The sequence below is a fragment of the Chelonoidis abingdonii genome, chromosome 8 (genome assembly GCF_003597395.2).
Source record: "Chelonoidis abingdonii isolate Lonesome George chromosome 8, CheloAbing_2.0, whole genome shotgun sequence".
Classification (NCBI taxonomy): Eukaryota; Metazoa; Chordata; order Testudines; family Testudinidae; genus Chelonoidis; species Chelonoidis abingdonii.
The window spans coordinates 46,327,488-46,339,990 of NC_133776.1; the positions used below are offsets into that span (position 1 = coordinate 46,327,488).

General features: G+C 39.6%; 1 protein-coding gene across 2 annotated transcripts in view; it reads right to left on the reverse strand.

Annotated features, from left to right (window-relative positions):
- Positions 1–885: 885 nt before the first annotated feature.
- KLHL24 (kelch like family member 24) overlaps positions 886–12,503 on the reverse strand; it is a 51,904-nt gene continuing 40,286 nt past the window's right edge. For both annotated transcript variants that reach the window (XM_032764803.2, XM_032764805.2), the window contains exons 5-7: positions 10,447–10,635; positions 9,742–9,930; positions 886–7,948 (exon numbers count right to left, since the gene is read on the reverse strand). In XM_032764803.2, coding sequence (XP_032620694.1) covers positions 7,748–7,948; positions 9,742–9,930; positions 10,447–10,635 — 579 coding nt within the window. In that variant the 3' untranslated portion in view covers positions 886–7,747. The remainder of the gene's footprint in view (positions 7,949–9,741; positions 9,931–10,446; positions 10,636–12,503) is intronic.

Sequence of the window (12,503 nt, forward strand, 5' to 3'; positions counted from 1 at the left end):
AAAACAGGAATTAACCCTTAACTGTCTGTTTATGACACATCTGCTCTTGGGTAAGAGCAGCATCAGCATTTAAATTACTCCCATTGCAATATAAATGGTGTCTATTATCTATTCTGCAACAATTGACTTTATTAGCTTTAGATATGTCTTGGACTGTACTGAGTATCGGGTCCCAAGCAGTGATGGAATAGTATCTTTGGAAGTACAAGCACTGTACACCCACCTCTTGAAATATATTAAATAAGGGAGCGGAAGGTAATGATGGCTGCTTGGGTCTCAATGGAGTCCAGTAATCTTTAAAAATTGTGTTAGACAAACATCTCATGTTTTTATTTTTCATAGTTTTTCTACCTTCGTTCAACTTTAGTAATATAATCTGCTTACTCCTTGATCCTGAAATCAGCATTCTTAAGGCAACATTTTCCATTTGTGGATGCCCACACTGGAGACATCTTAGTCTGAACCAACCTATAAGAAGTTTGCAATAAGATGTTAAGGGGTTGGCTACAGATCTCCTCTTACTCACATAGACACAGGGAGTGAGCTGCATTTGCACCTTGGACTCTGAGGGGATGGGGTCTGTGCTGCATTAAGTGTTCTGTGCTCCTCCCCTTTGTGTGTGTGTGTGTGTGGTCTGAGGCTGCATTAAGTGTTCTGTGCTCCTTCCCTTTTACAGAGAGTGTGTGTGTGCGCACGTGCACATTGCAGGGAAAGCCATCCTGCCAGAGAGAGAGAGAGGAGGAGGATTCAGAGGTGCGGGGAACTCACCATCAAACTAAACAATCTGGGAAAAACTCTGCACGGGGGATCTGCAGTTTCCTCCCTCCCAACCAAACCTCCACCTGTGGATTCTTCCATGGGCTAAGCACAACACACAAAGCAATATTCAAAAGACAAATGTTTATTAGATACACTGAACTTAATTTTTTAAAAAAAGAATTATGCAAGAAATACATTTAAATATAACAAGTAGATAACATGTTATTGAAATTCTGTGCTACATTACAAAAAGGCATCTTTTTCCACTGCCAACATAAAGTGAAGATCTCTAAAATTGGCTTTGTGCAAGGTAATATTCAGCTGATTCTGGTACATGTTAAGTGGTCTGCACTTTTGTTCAGATCTGATTTGTGCTGTACCAATTTGTTCCTGAAAATGACATTAGCTCTTCGTGGAACAAAATGTTTTAATGTTCCGTAAAAAGGAAACTGGCCAACACCCCCTCCCCCGAAACAAAACCCAACAACAACAATGAACTGCTTCCAAAAAGGAAAACACAAAACATAACCCCAGGTGAGGAAAGTATATCTGTTGTTTAGTGGAAGTATTCTCTTTCGCTGGAGAGGTAGTGCCTATTAATATGACTCAAAGTTATTATGTGGGTGTGCACTGAAAGGAGAATAGACACTTGTATCCTGCTCACTCATATGAAATGAATACCAATACATTGTATTCAAGTCTCTTAGTCTCACTTATTGCCAGGTTGCATTATACAGTTGCTTCATATTACATACTTCGGGGTGGGAGGGAGAGGGAAGGGGGCGGAGCGGGGAATGTGTTGTCCTAAACAAGATATTTCTGACAGAAATTTCAGTCAAGTCCTGAACTAAGATACTAACAAAAAATGCACTGTACACACTAAGGACAGTTGGCTAAAAACAGCAACATTGCTCTCCTTTGTCACAGTGGGAGTTCTGGAAACAGAAAATAGAGAATGGAAAAAGCACACTATTACATCCCTCCAACAATTAAATCCCCCATCACTTTAAAAAAATCCAAAATGTACATATTCAGCATAAATTGATTTAATTGTGCTTTAAATTAATGAATGTAGAGATTACTGTCATTGACAAGGACATTACTGTTCTGGACAGTAAAATTAACCTTCACAAAATATTCGGGAGGAACAATACAAGCTCATACTGAAAGTAGATGAAATATTAGTGAGTTCAAGGCACACATATTTTGGCAACTTTAAACACACTCTTTTCTTTGGAACCAGTGGTTCAAAAGAAGCTGCAATTACATATCTGCCACCATCACTTAAGTACAGCTACCTACATGCAGCACAGAGTGGCTTTACCTATTTACCATTTTTGTAAAAGATCATCATAAGCACTATCATAAAATGATCAGAAAATCTAATCACACATACATAATACATACACACAAATAATTAAAAATATTGACTGAAGCATTATATGATATGATAAAGAGGAGAATTTCCTGTAAATAAAACTCTCAGGCAATGTTATCTATGGATACACACTCCTAAGTTACCTGGACTCTTGTAGATAACATCAGCTGTGAAAAACTGCTGCCATGTGTTATTAGTGCCTTGAGAACTCGTGACTGAGAAATCTGGCCTGGAGGGACAGTGGAAGCCTGGCTTCTATTTTTGCAATAGTATTGATTGAATCTAGACATTCAGAAAAAGCTAAGATTGCAGTGGATTTTTACTGAGGCTACCTGAAGGCTAGACTATGTAAAAACAACAACAACAAAAAACTTGTATGCAACATATGTGAATATAATTATTTGGCTCCATGCCAGATATCAAACTTCTACCTGAAATTATACCTTGCCTAACAGATTCTCTTTCAGTACTTAGGACAGAGACTTTTTAATCAGACACACCAACAAATTTAATTTGTACCTTCTCATGTTCAAAAGAATAAGTTCAAATGAAAACATCTGCCTTGCTTCTGAGTGACAAAGGGTATGTTCACACTACCTGCTGGATCAGTGGGTAGCGATTGATCTATCGGGGATTGATTTATTGCATCTCGTCTAGACTCGATAAATCAATCCCCGAAGGTGCTCCCCGTCAACTCCGGAACTTCACCAGGGCAAGAGGCGGAAGCGGAGTCGACAGGTGAGCCGTGGCCGTCGATCCCACACTGTGAGGATGGGAAGTAAGTCGAAATAAGATACGTCAACTTCAGCTACGCTATTCTCATAGCTGAAGTTGCGTATCTTACATCGACCTCCACCCCCACAACCTAGTGTAGACCAGGCCAAAGTCTAGCAAGTTTTATAATGTGCTTGACTTGGTGATTGCCACCTTCAACAGTAAAGAAAACATTGTCCAAATTGAGCAAGTAAGAAAACTGAATCCTCCTGAGCTTCATCACTAGAAGGACCACAAGCATATCAACATGTGCATCTTTTTCTCTGAAGCTGAAGACAACGAGTTGCCAAACATGATGTTGCTTTGTTAAATGAGTCAATATCTGAGATCATGAACTGTAAGAGTGTCTAGAAAGTCCTGGTTACAGCAACCTCAACTATCAAATGAATGCGCTGGAATTTATCTGTTACCTCTCCTACCCATCTATTCAGATTCTTTCTATTAATTTTCTTCTGAACTGGAATGAGAATTAGTTTATAACTCCATCACCTCCCCTTTATGGTAGGGAACAATGAAGGTCCAGTGCACTATCAACACATTGTGGAGGAGGAGAAGAGTCTTAAATAGTAAGATATTGATTATTTCTCATCTTGTGTCCTGGCACCTTATCAATTTAAGCAGGATAACCTGACTAATCACACAAGATAAGGCAATGAACTCAGTCTGTCTTCTAGAGAATAGCTACAATCACCAGTGTCTCCTGCTTTAAAGCACAGATGTCCAAAGTTTCCTCTTTGAACTTCTCCTCTGTGAAGATGAACACTTCCTTTTCCTCCATCATCAGCCTTTCCCTGAAGTTTACAGAGTGTTGAAAATCCTATAAAAATTCTGGGTGAATTAATATAGGAGGAGTCCATATCAACATCTCCTGAATTAAAGGTACCTGTGCACCATGGAGTAAGAATATCAAAACAATTTTTAATGCTGTTGGATTAGTGCATGAGGCAAAAATCAGTAATATGTTGAACTTCCACTGTTAGGAGAGAAAACACAGTGCTTAATCCTTGGATCATATAGGATGCACACACTGCAAGATGAACTATCCAATGGCACAAATGGAAGAGGTCCCACAAGTTCAGCCTACTCTAAAGGCATACGGGGTAGGAGCGAACTGACCAGAAAATGAGCAACTACTAGACTCTAGGAAACACAACGTGCTGATGACTATAAAACTGATGTCATGCATGCTGTGTTTAAAAGCAAAAGGTTGTAGACCTCTCTAGAATGCACTACTTAAATTAAATCAAGTTGCAATTAAGTACCAATGTTCTTTTCAATCAATGCCAAGATTCCGAAAAGTGGAGTGACAAAGCTCATGAACATCAAAACTCAGAAGGAAAACATTTAATCTAGCTTCTTTTAAAGCTATGAGATTTAAGGAAATTACTTTTCTCTGTTAGCTAAACATTAAATAAACACTTAACAGTGAGTTTTTAAATGGGTGGAACAGCTAGAAAAGATTTTGCCCTGCTTCCCAAACATAGCTATTTTGAAATTATATCCTTGAGAAGATCTCATTCCCTGGGAGCTAGCACAAGTTGTGACTTTTCATCATGAAGATCTTTTGATTAGACTGAAAGGTACTTCTGTATTTTCTCTCAAGGAATGCAAGTAGATTTTTTTTTGTGTCCATCAGGGCACGTAAGATCCAATCAAATGGGTCTGCATGATGGTGAATCTCTGAATCCATCTGTCCCTAACTGAAACATCTTGGAGAACAAGTGACCCAAGAAAGTGGCTCCATATATAACAGATCCCTGTAGAACATGTTAGATTTTCAATAACAAGTAGTTTTCTTTTACATTTTAAAAATTATTATTTTGACAGAATGGGTGATAACTTCAACTATATATGTACTGAGTCAAAAATATTAAATATTGACTGTTCACTTAAAAAGGAATTACTGCATAAATTGCTTCTGGCATTTTAGCTATACTCAACACACTAACTCTTCCATTACTGGTACAGGGTCTAAAAAGCTGCATGCAAAAAAGTTTCTTCTACCATCTAAATGTCTGTATTTACTGGTATAGTAAACAGCAACTTTCAAAATTAATATGTAACAGTAATAAGATACATGTAAACAGTTAACATAGAAAAGACAACATTCTAGACTATAAACTGAATCTTCAGACACAAGGAAAGCAATGTGTTTGTATTTACAGTCTTATGAACACAAATAAAAAGTAATCACCACACAAATAACATTATAATATATCTACTAAATAAAAAACAGTTCAGAACAGATTACTATAACAATCAACAGTCAGTATCTTAATACAAAAAGGAAGGAAGTTGGGGGAAATGGAAATCTATCTTAATATCTTATTTCTAATCAGGTGTTCCTTCCATAATTATGTTTTCACTTACAATGATGGCACAAACTATTTACCGAGTTACTACAAAACAGTTACTGTGTAACTACCATTGCTGTCAATGGACCTTATTTACAGGTGCTGGAATTATATTTTCAAAGTCTAGCTTGGTGAACAGGGACCCAAGAAATCCAGAAAACGATTAATTTATCTGATTCACTTTTCCTACACTACTCCATTTCTTCCAATTTAGGTCCACCTGGGTGTATACACTCAGGGACTGATTCACTAGTTACCTCTGTATCTGCATACATTCCTGAGGTTACAAACAAAAAGGCACAATGTGCAGTTAATGCTCAGTGCTCCTTTATAATGTCACCAGTAACTCAGTACTGAAAATGATGACTCTCTAAATGAGTCATTTCCATGCCAAGAGCCAGAATACCTATTTCATGGGAAAACTTGTGGGAAGGAGATGGAGAAGAAATTCCAAGGAGAACAGATTATATTCCGGACATGTGGTTTGTTCCTATTTCCTATAGACTGAACAAAGAGTTCAGAACCCATAAATCTCCTGGGTCTGCTAGAGATTAGGGTTGTCCTTGAAGAGGCTCTTTGCATTCATCTGCTCCAGTGCTGTCTGCTTTCCTGGCTCGCTGTTATCCTCAGAATTCCTCATAAAGGGAGTTCAAAGGGAATTGTGTCCCTAGTCTCTGTTTGTCAGAGGGTGGAGATGGATGGCAGGAAAGAGATCACTTGATCATTGCCTGTTAGGTTCACTCCCTCTGGGGCACCTGGCATTGGCCACTGTCGGCAGACATGATGCTGGGCTGGATGGACCCTTGTTCTGACCCAGTATGGCCATTCTTATGTTCTTAAAGTAAGGAGAGGCTTCATGGGGATAGAGGATATGGTGTCACTCTCTGCCTTCTGATGGGAAATTGGTTCAAGGAGCGAGTGTCCCTTCCACATGCAAACTCCAAAGCACTATGTCCAGTTTCATGAATTTGTGCCCCAACTATACAAATGTATAGTTCTGTTATGGAGATCTAAGCAGGAATGGGAGGAATATCTTCAGCAAGATTTTCAGTTTCATTGAAAAGCAATGGGCCAAGATTTCAGAGGATACTTTGGAAGTCTCTAAGCCTTCAAAACTAAACAAGTTAAAATATACTTCTCACACAGTCACATGGTTAAATGGACGGGTCCCTGGGTAGTGTTCTGGTGATGTGGGGAAATTTTCAGGTCCACACGTGCCCCCTATAGGGTTTATGGGAGCTCAATAGGACTGGAAAAGGTGATTGTCTGAAGAAATCTGTAGAAACAGAGTTGGCAGATATCCTGGAACTTCGCATAACGAGATACCACAAAGATCAATTTATAAAACAGCAGAGTTAGGCCTGTAGTCCCTAGCTCTTTCTATCAACACAGAGTTTACACTGTGGAATTCATGGAGTTAGAATATCCCCTTGACTAGGGGTCTATTCATGCAGTAGAATGATGAAAGGTACCTTGCAGTTAGCAAAGAATGATACCAGGAACTAGCAGACTTCAGCTCTACAACTCAAGGAGGTCAGAACTGGGATACAAAACTGCTTCACAGAAGTGTGCCTATGCTGCGAGGGTCATTATTTTTCCATATGCATGTAGTCCAGTATTTGTATGACTTACAATAAATTATTAGCAACACTAAGGTCTGTTACTATGAAAACAATAGTTACTGCAACTTTTTGTAGCAGCTCAGAGAACAACCATGATGCCACTCTATTCCCTATCCATTTACAGATCTACAGTAGCGGGTGATCATGAAATAAAGTCTATTTGGTAAGCCAAGCAATTTTCTGATAAAAGAACATCATTCTGACAAGGTGCGTGAGATAATATCTTCTGCTGGACCAACTTCTTCTGGTGAGAGAGATAATCTTTTGAACTTACACAGAACTCTTCTTCAGCTCTATATAATCTCAAAAGCTTGTCTCTCTCACCAACAGAAGTTGGCCCAATAAAAGATATTGCCCTCACCCACTCTCTCTCTCTAATATTCTGGGACCAGCATGGCTACAACAACACTGCATCATGCCTGTTGATCAGAATGATATACACTCTTTTAAACCAACACATTTTTTTGTAGGTCGATTTGGTTAAATATTTTCAATTAACAGACTCTGAAATAACTGAAAAAATAATACAGACATCAATCCTTAAGATACAAGCACAGCTATTTGTGAAGGCACATTCCCTACACAACATCCTAAATTTTAATTGCTGATCACAAAGAAGGGGAAAACTATGTAAATATTAGTTCACTGCTATCATGCCAGAAATGGCTGAACGGGTCCTGGATATGTTTGTAGATATTTTTTTTTTTACCTTTTAATTAACTGAAAACATTTTGTTTTAAAAGGCACATGGATATTTAGTTTCATATGACACTGAAGGAAAAGTCAGTTTCCCATTTTATGAATCTTTGAAATTCTGTTCTGTACCAAGGCACTACATTCTTTCCTAAGATTTCCTTTCTTTACAGTTTAAAGCCTTTTTCATTGTATCTATGAATAGTCACACAGCCATGATACGATACTGGCCTGGGCATGGCTGCTACTCCCGTGATGATGCCTGTTGCAGGATCATAACAAAGAATGGTGTCTGTGGCTTCTCCATTTTCTCGTCTTCCACCAAGGATATAGATTTTGCCATTACACACAGACATGCCACAGTTTTCCTGTTTATCAAATACACAAACAAATATATGACTACTTACAAAACCAAACCCTATTCAAGGTTGGAGAGATGGTACAGCATTTTGACTACCAAAAGGAGATAGCTTGGTGATATATTATTCCCTTCTGGTACTGCCCACTGGAGCAAGCAGGATACTGCTCCTCTGGTCAACCCGGGGAAGTAGCTGCATGATAATCCTGAAGACTTGGGCTATTCAGGCATCAAGCTACGAGGGGTTGAAGCAGCCAAGTATGGCTGATTCAGACTCTGTACATGAGATATCCAGTGTTTGGGGATAGTACAATTAAGCAGGTAACATAAGAAAACGGTGGAGAATGGAGGGACTGAAAGAAGAGAGAAAAGCGGAAAGACTAAATGTAAAAAATGTGGCCTGGGAACAGGGAGAGAGGTTAAGGGAACAGAAATAGGTAACAATTAGTGGTTAGAAAAAAGGAAAGGAAGACAGAGCCAGGGACAGAGTAAATAAGAGACAAAGAAAGGAGATGCTGGGTTCTAGAGGAAAAAAGAGAGGCTAGGAGTTATTTTGTCCTAAAGGTGAGACAGAAAGAGGGAGTCAAAGTGAAAACACTATGCAGAAAATGGTAAAAGGAAGAGATGGAAAGTGGGGAGAAGGGCAGAAGCAGATCTCTTTGAGTGCATTTTCCCCTCCATTTTACAGTGTTTCATTAGCAAATGTTCAAAAAACACGGTGAAATTTATTGCTATAGGATGACATACAAATAGTATCCCAAGGGGAAGGGCACACACACAAATTCTGTTCAGAAGGCTTATTCACACATTGCTGTGACACTGCTCTCTGCTGCTTTTAGTTCTACACAGACCAGTTTCATGCTCTGTTTAAAACATTTTCCTACAACATTCTGTAGTTCTAATCAATTTCAAGGCAACAATACTTTGACTAAACAAAAGGATCCAATTGAATTTAGTATAAAACCATGTTCGGATGTGTTAAATTGGGGTGGTGGTTTCCAATAAGTAGACTGCCCATTCTAACATATTGGCCCTCACCTGAAGTGTTACTTTTAGATGTTTCATGGTTTGTTTTTAAGTGTCTAGACTATAAAGAGTAAAGATATGATTTTGTCATGGAAGGTCATGAATTCTGTGACTTTAACAGAACTCCATAACTTCTTTGGCTTCAGCCCCCACCAGAGCAGCAGGGCTGAAGCAGCTATTTGGCCCTGCTGCAGGCACAGCGCCAGGGCTGGAGCAGCGGCCAGAGGGGACTTCTGAGCTGGAGCAGCCACAGGGGCTGGAGCAGTGGCTGGGTGCGGAACAGAGGCCAGGACTGGGTCCTGGGCTGGAGCAATCGCCTGGGCTGAAGTAGCAGCTAGGGCTGGAGCAGCCGCCCAGGCTAGAGCAGTGGCCAGGGCTGGTTCAGCCCCCAGGGGCTGAAGCAGTGGCAACGGCTGGGGCTGGAGTAGCTGCCGGGGGGCTGGAAAAGGCACCTGGCCTAGAGCTGTGGCCAGGGCTGGGTCAGCCTCCAGAGGCCAGAGCAGTGGCCAGGGCTGGAGCCGTGGCTGGTGTTGGAAAGTCAAGGACAGGTTGTGGGCTTCCGTGACTTTTTGTTTATTGCCCATGACCTGTCCATGACTTGTATTAAAAATACCCATGACAAAATCTTAACCTTAATAAATGAAAAGCTAAAACTAGTGAATCTGAGAGATGTAATTTAACAGAGTTTCATATCAAACTCATTTCATATCAAATTATTAATACAAGGAAAATAAAATACATTTTTAGATGTTTCCAAGTATTTTTAGTGTTTATTACCTGTCTGCTGAATGTATTCTGTACATGCATCCAATAATCCTCAACTGGATCATAGCAGTAAATTGCCTTGGTGAGCCCTCCCGCGACATAGATTAGATTGTTTAGAGATACAGCTGTTATGCATCTCTTTGCAATGGGGATAGTTGCACGGAGCAACCAAGAATTAGTATCGGGATCATATGACTGAACCTGAAAACAAGTGAACACATTTTAGGTTTAACACCACAAATGAACAAAAATCAAACTTATTTTTTGAAGTACATATAGAAGTTTTGATTCAAAGAGGTTAAAGATAACAGTATCTATTTGGACTACCCAAAGTAACTCAAGATATTGCTACGTCAAAACATACACCTTGTTCCTACTGTACCTCTGTAACAATAAAAACAAAAGATATTAAACAGCAGCAACTTACATAATACATTATATAGTATATTACATTCTTTAATTAAATACACTGTTTCATTAAGAACTTGTATGGCTCTTAATACACAAAGCAAAAGATGATGTGACTACGACAGATTATTAATGGCATAACTGTGCTTTATTTAGTTAGCTTTTTCTACTGTGAGATATATACTTTGCATTCAGGCAGTAGGCTGGATCAGGAGAATTGTAATTCAGTTAAAATATCTCTCCATATAATTTACATTTTTAGCAGTATTATTAAGATACGTAGAAGGGAAATAAATATAGTTAACTAACCTTGTCAGAGCACGTGTTGTCATCAGGACCTCCACCAATCACAAACAATTTGCCTACACAGCTGGTTATTGCTGGAGAACTCACTGCTTCTTTAAGCGGAGCTACCTCTGTCCATCGATTGGAAAATGAATCGTAACATTCTACACTGCTGAGTCGACTTTGCCCATCATACCCTCCAACTACATACACCTATGCAAAACAAGAGAAAATAGCATCTTCTTTATCTCCAGTTTTAATTAAGCAAGTATAGGATTAAACTCATTCAAAGCTTCAGTACCTCAGTTCTGATTTGCTATATTTTTGAATGCATAGGTGTTCCCCCCAGAAAGCTTCTTTGCAGAAGAACAGGAATGTTGCCTTTTAAGATTCTGAGCTAAAGAATCTCAAGAGAGCAGCCATACACTGGTATGCAGAGATACTGGAATCAGTGGACACCAGAACATGTGTTACAAATATGGACATTAGATTTCCTTCTTACTTGAACATGCTCTATAAGAAATCTCTATGATTATCTTCACTGATATTACAAATTATATTCAGAAATAATAAGAAACTCTATTTAAAACTTCACTCTTTTCTCCTCAACTTTTTACTTCTCTCTTTCCTGTCTAAAATGACTTTCTTTACTCTGATTTACCTTTTGGTCACGTATTTTCTTACCTGGCTGCCTATCGCATAAGTTACAGTTTAAGAAAAAGAGACTGACAAATATATTACTATTAGCATATTGACAGATATACCGTCTCTGCTCAAATTTGTTCACCTCAGGTCAATCCCAACTTGAAGCAGTTGCTGTTATCTCTAAGAATCTACATACTACAGTTCCCTAATGAGTGTATATATCGCCACTCACACTCATGAATGAAACCTGTGGGGATTGCTGATCTCATTTATTGTATTTGTACAGAATAATAAAATAGGCCTTTGGAACTGCAGCAAGAATAAGAGTTTCTTTACTGATTTATATTTTGATTTAAATGTTCAATATACATGCAGATTATTAAATAAAAAGGCCCAGATATTCTGCTAAAGTCACAATCAATTTGAGTCAGTGACAGCATAAGTGAAGGATTTGCAGATAAAAGATGTCTAAGGCCCAGTTTTATTTTATGTACCAAATCATTGTTGGACACATGCTTAACCTGTGCGTTTATGAAGAGGTGTAATTGGCTGCTCAGTTGTACCCATAACATTTATCTCCTTTTAGATCTTCCACAATGTACCAGAACAGCACTTCATGTGTTGTTCATGTCCATTCCAATCAGGTGTATGTGCGCCACATGCTCAGTCGTCAGAAAGTTTTCTCCCTTTTCCCCTGGAGTGGCACCTTCATGGCGCTCAGTATATGACCCTGCCAACCCAGCCCCTGCTTGGTTCCTTCTTGCCGGCTACTCCGACAGAGGGGTAGGAGGGTGAGCACTGGAATGGACATGAACAACACATCTTGAAGAACAACAGTTACAAGAAAGTAAGTAGCCATTTTTTCTCCTTCGAGTGCCTTGTTCCTGTCAATTCCAATTAGGTGACTCCCAAGCTCCACCCCAGAGGTAGGGTCGGAGTTAAGGGAACACTGATTGGAGCACCGCTCTGCCGAATGCTGCATGATTTCTGGCGTGCTGGATAACAGCATAATGAGTGGTGAATGTATGCACCGAGGACCACATTGCTTCCCTGCAACTTTCTTGTATCTGGACCTGGACCAGGAACACTGTTGACGAGGCCTGTGTCCTTGTCAAATGTGCCATAAGTGCCAGGGCTGGGACCCTGGCCAGCTTGTGGCATGTGCGGCTGTAAGAATTGATCCAGGAAGATATTTTCTGAGATGAGACTGGGAGTCCTTTCATCCTGTCTGCTCCCGCTACAAAGAGATGATTCGATTTCCTGAATGGCTTAGTGCACTCGATGTAGAATGCTAGTGCTTGCCGAACGTCCAATGAGTATAGCCTCTGCTCTTGATTACTAGAATGAGGCTTAGGATAGAAGATAGGTAGAAAAATGTCTTGGCTAGTATGAAAGAGTGACACCACCTTGGGAAGAAAGGCTGGGTGAAGCCTGAG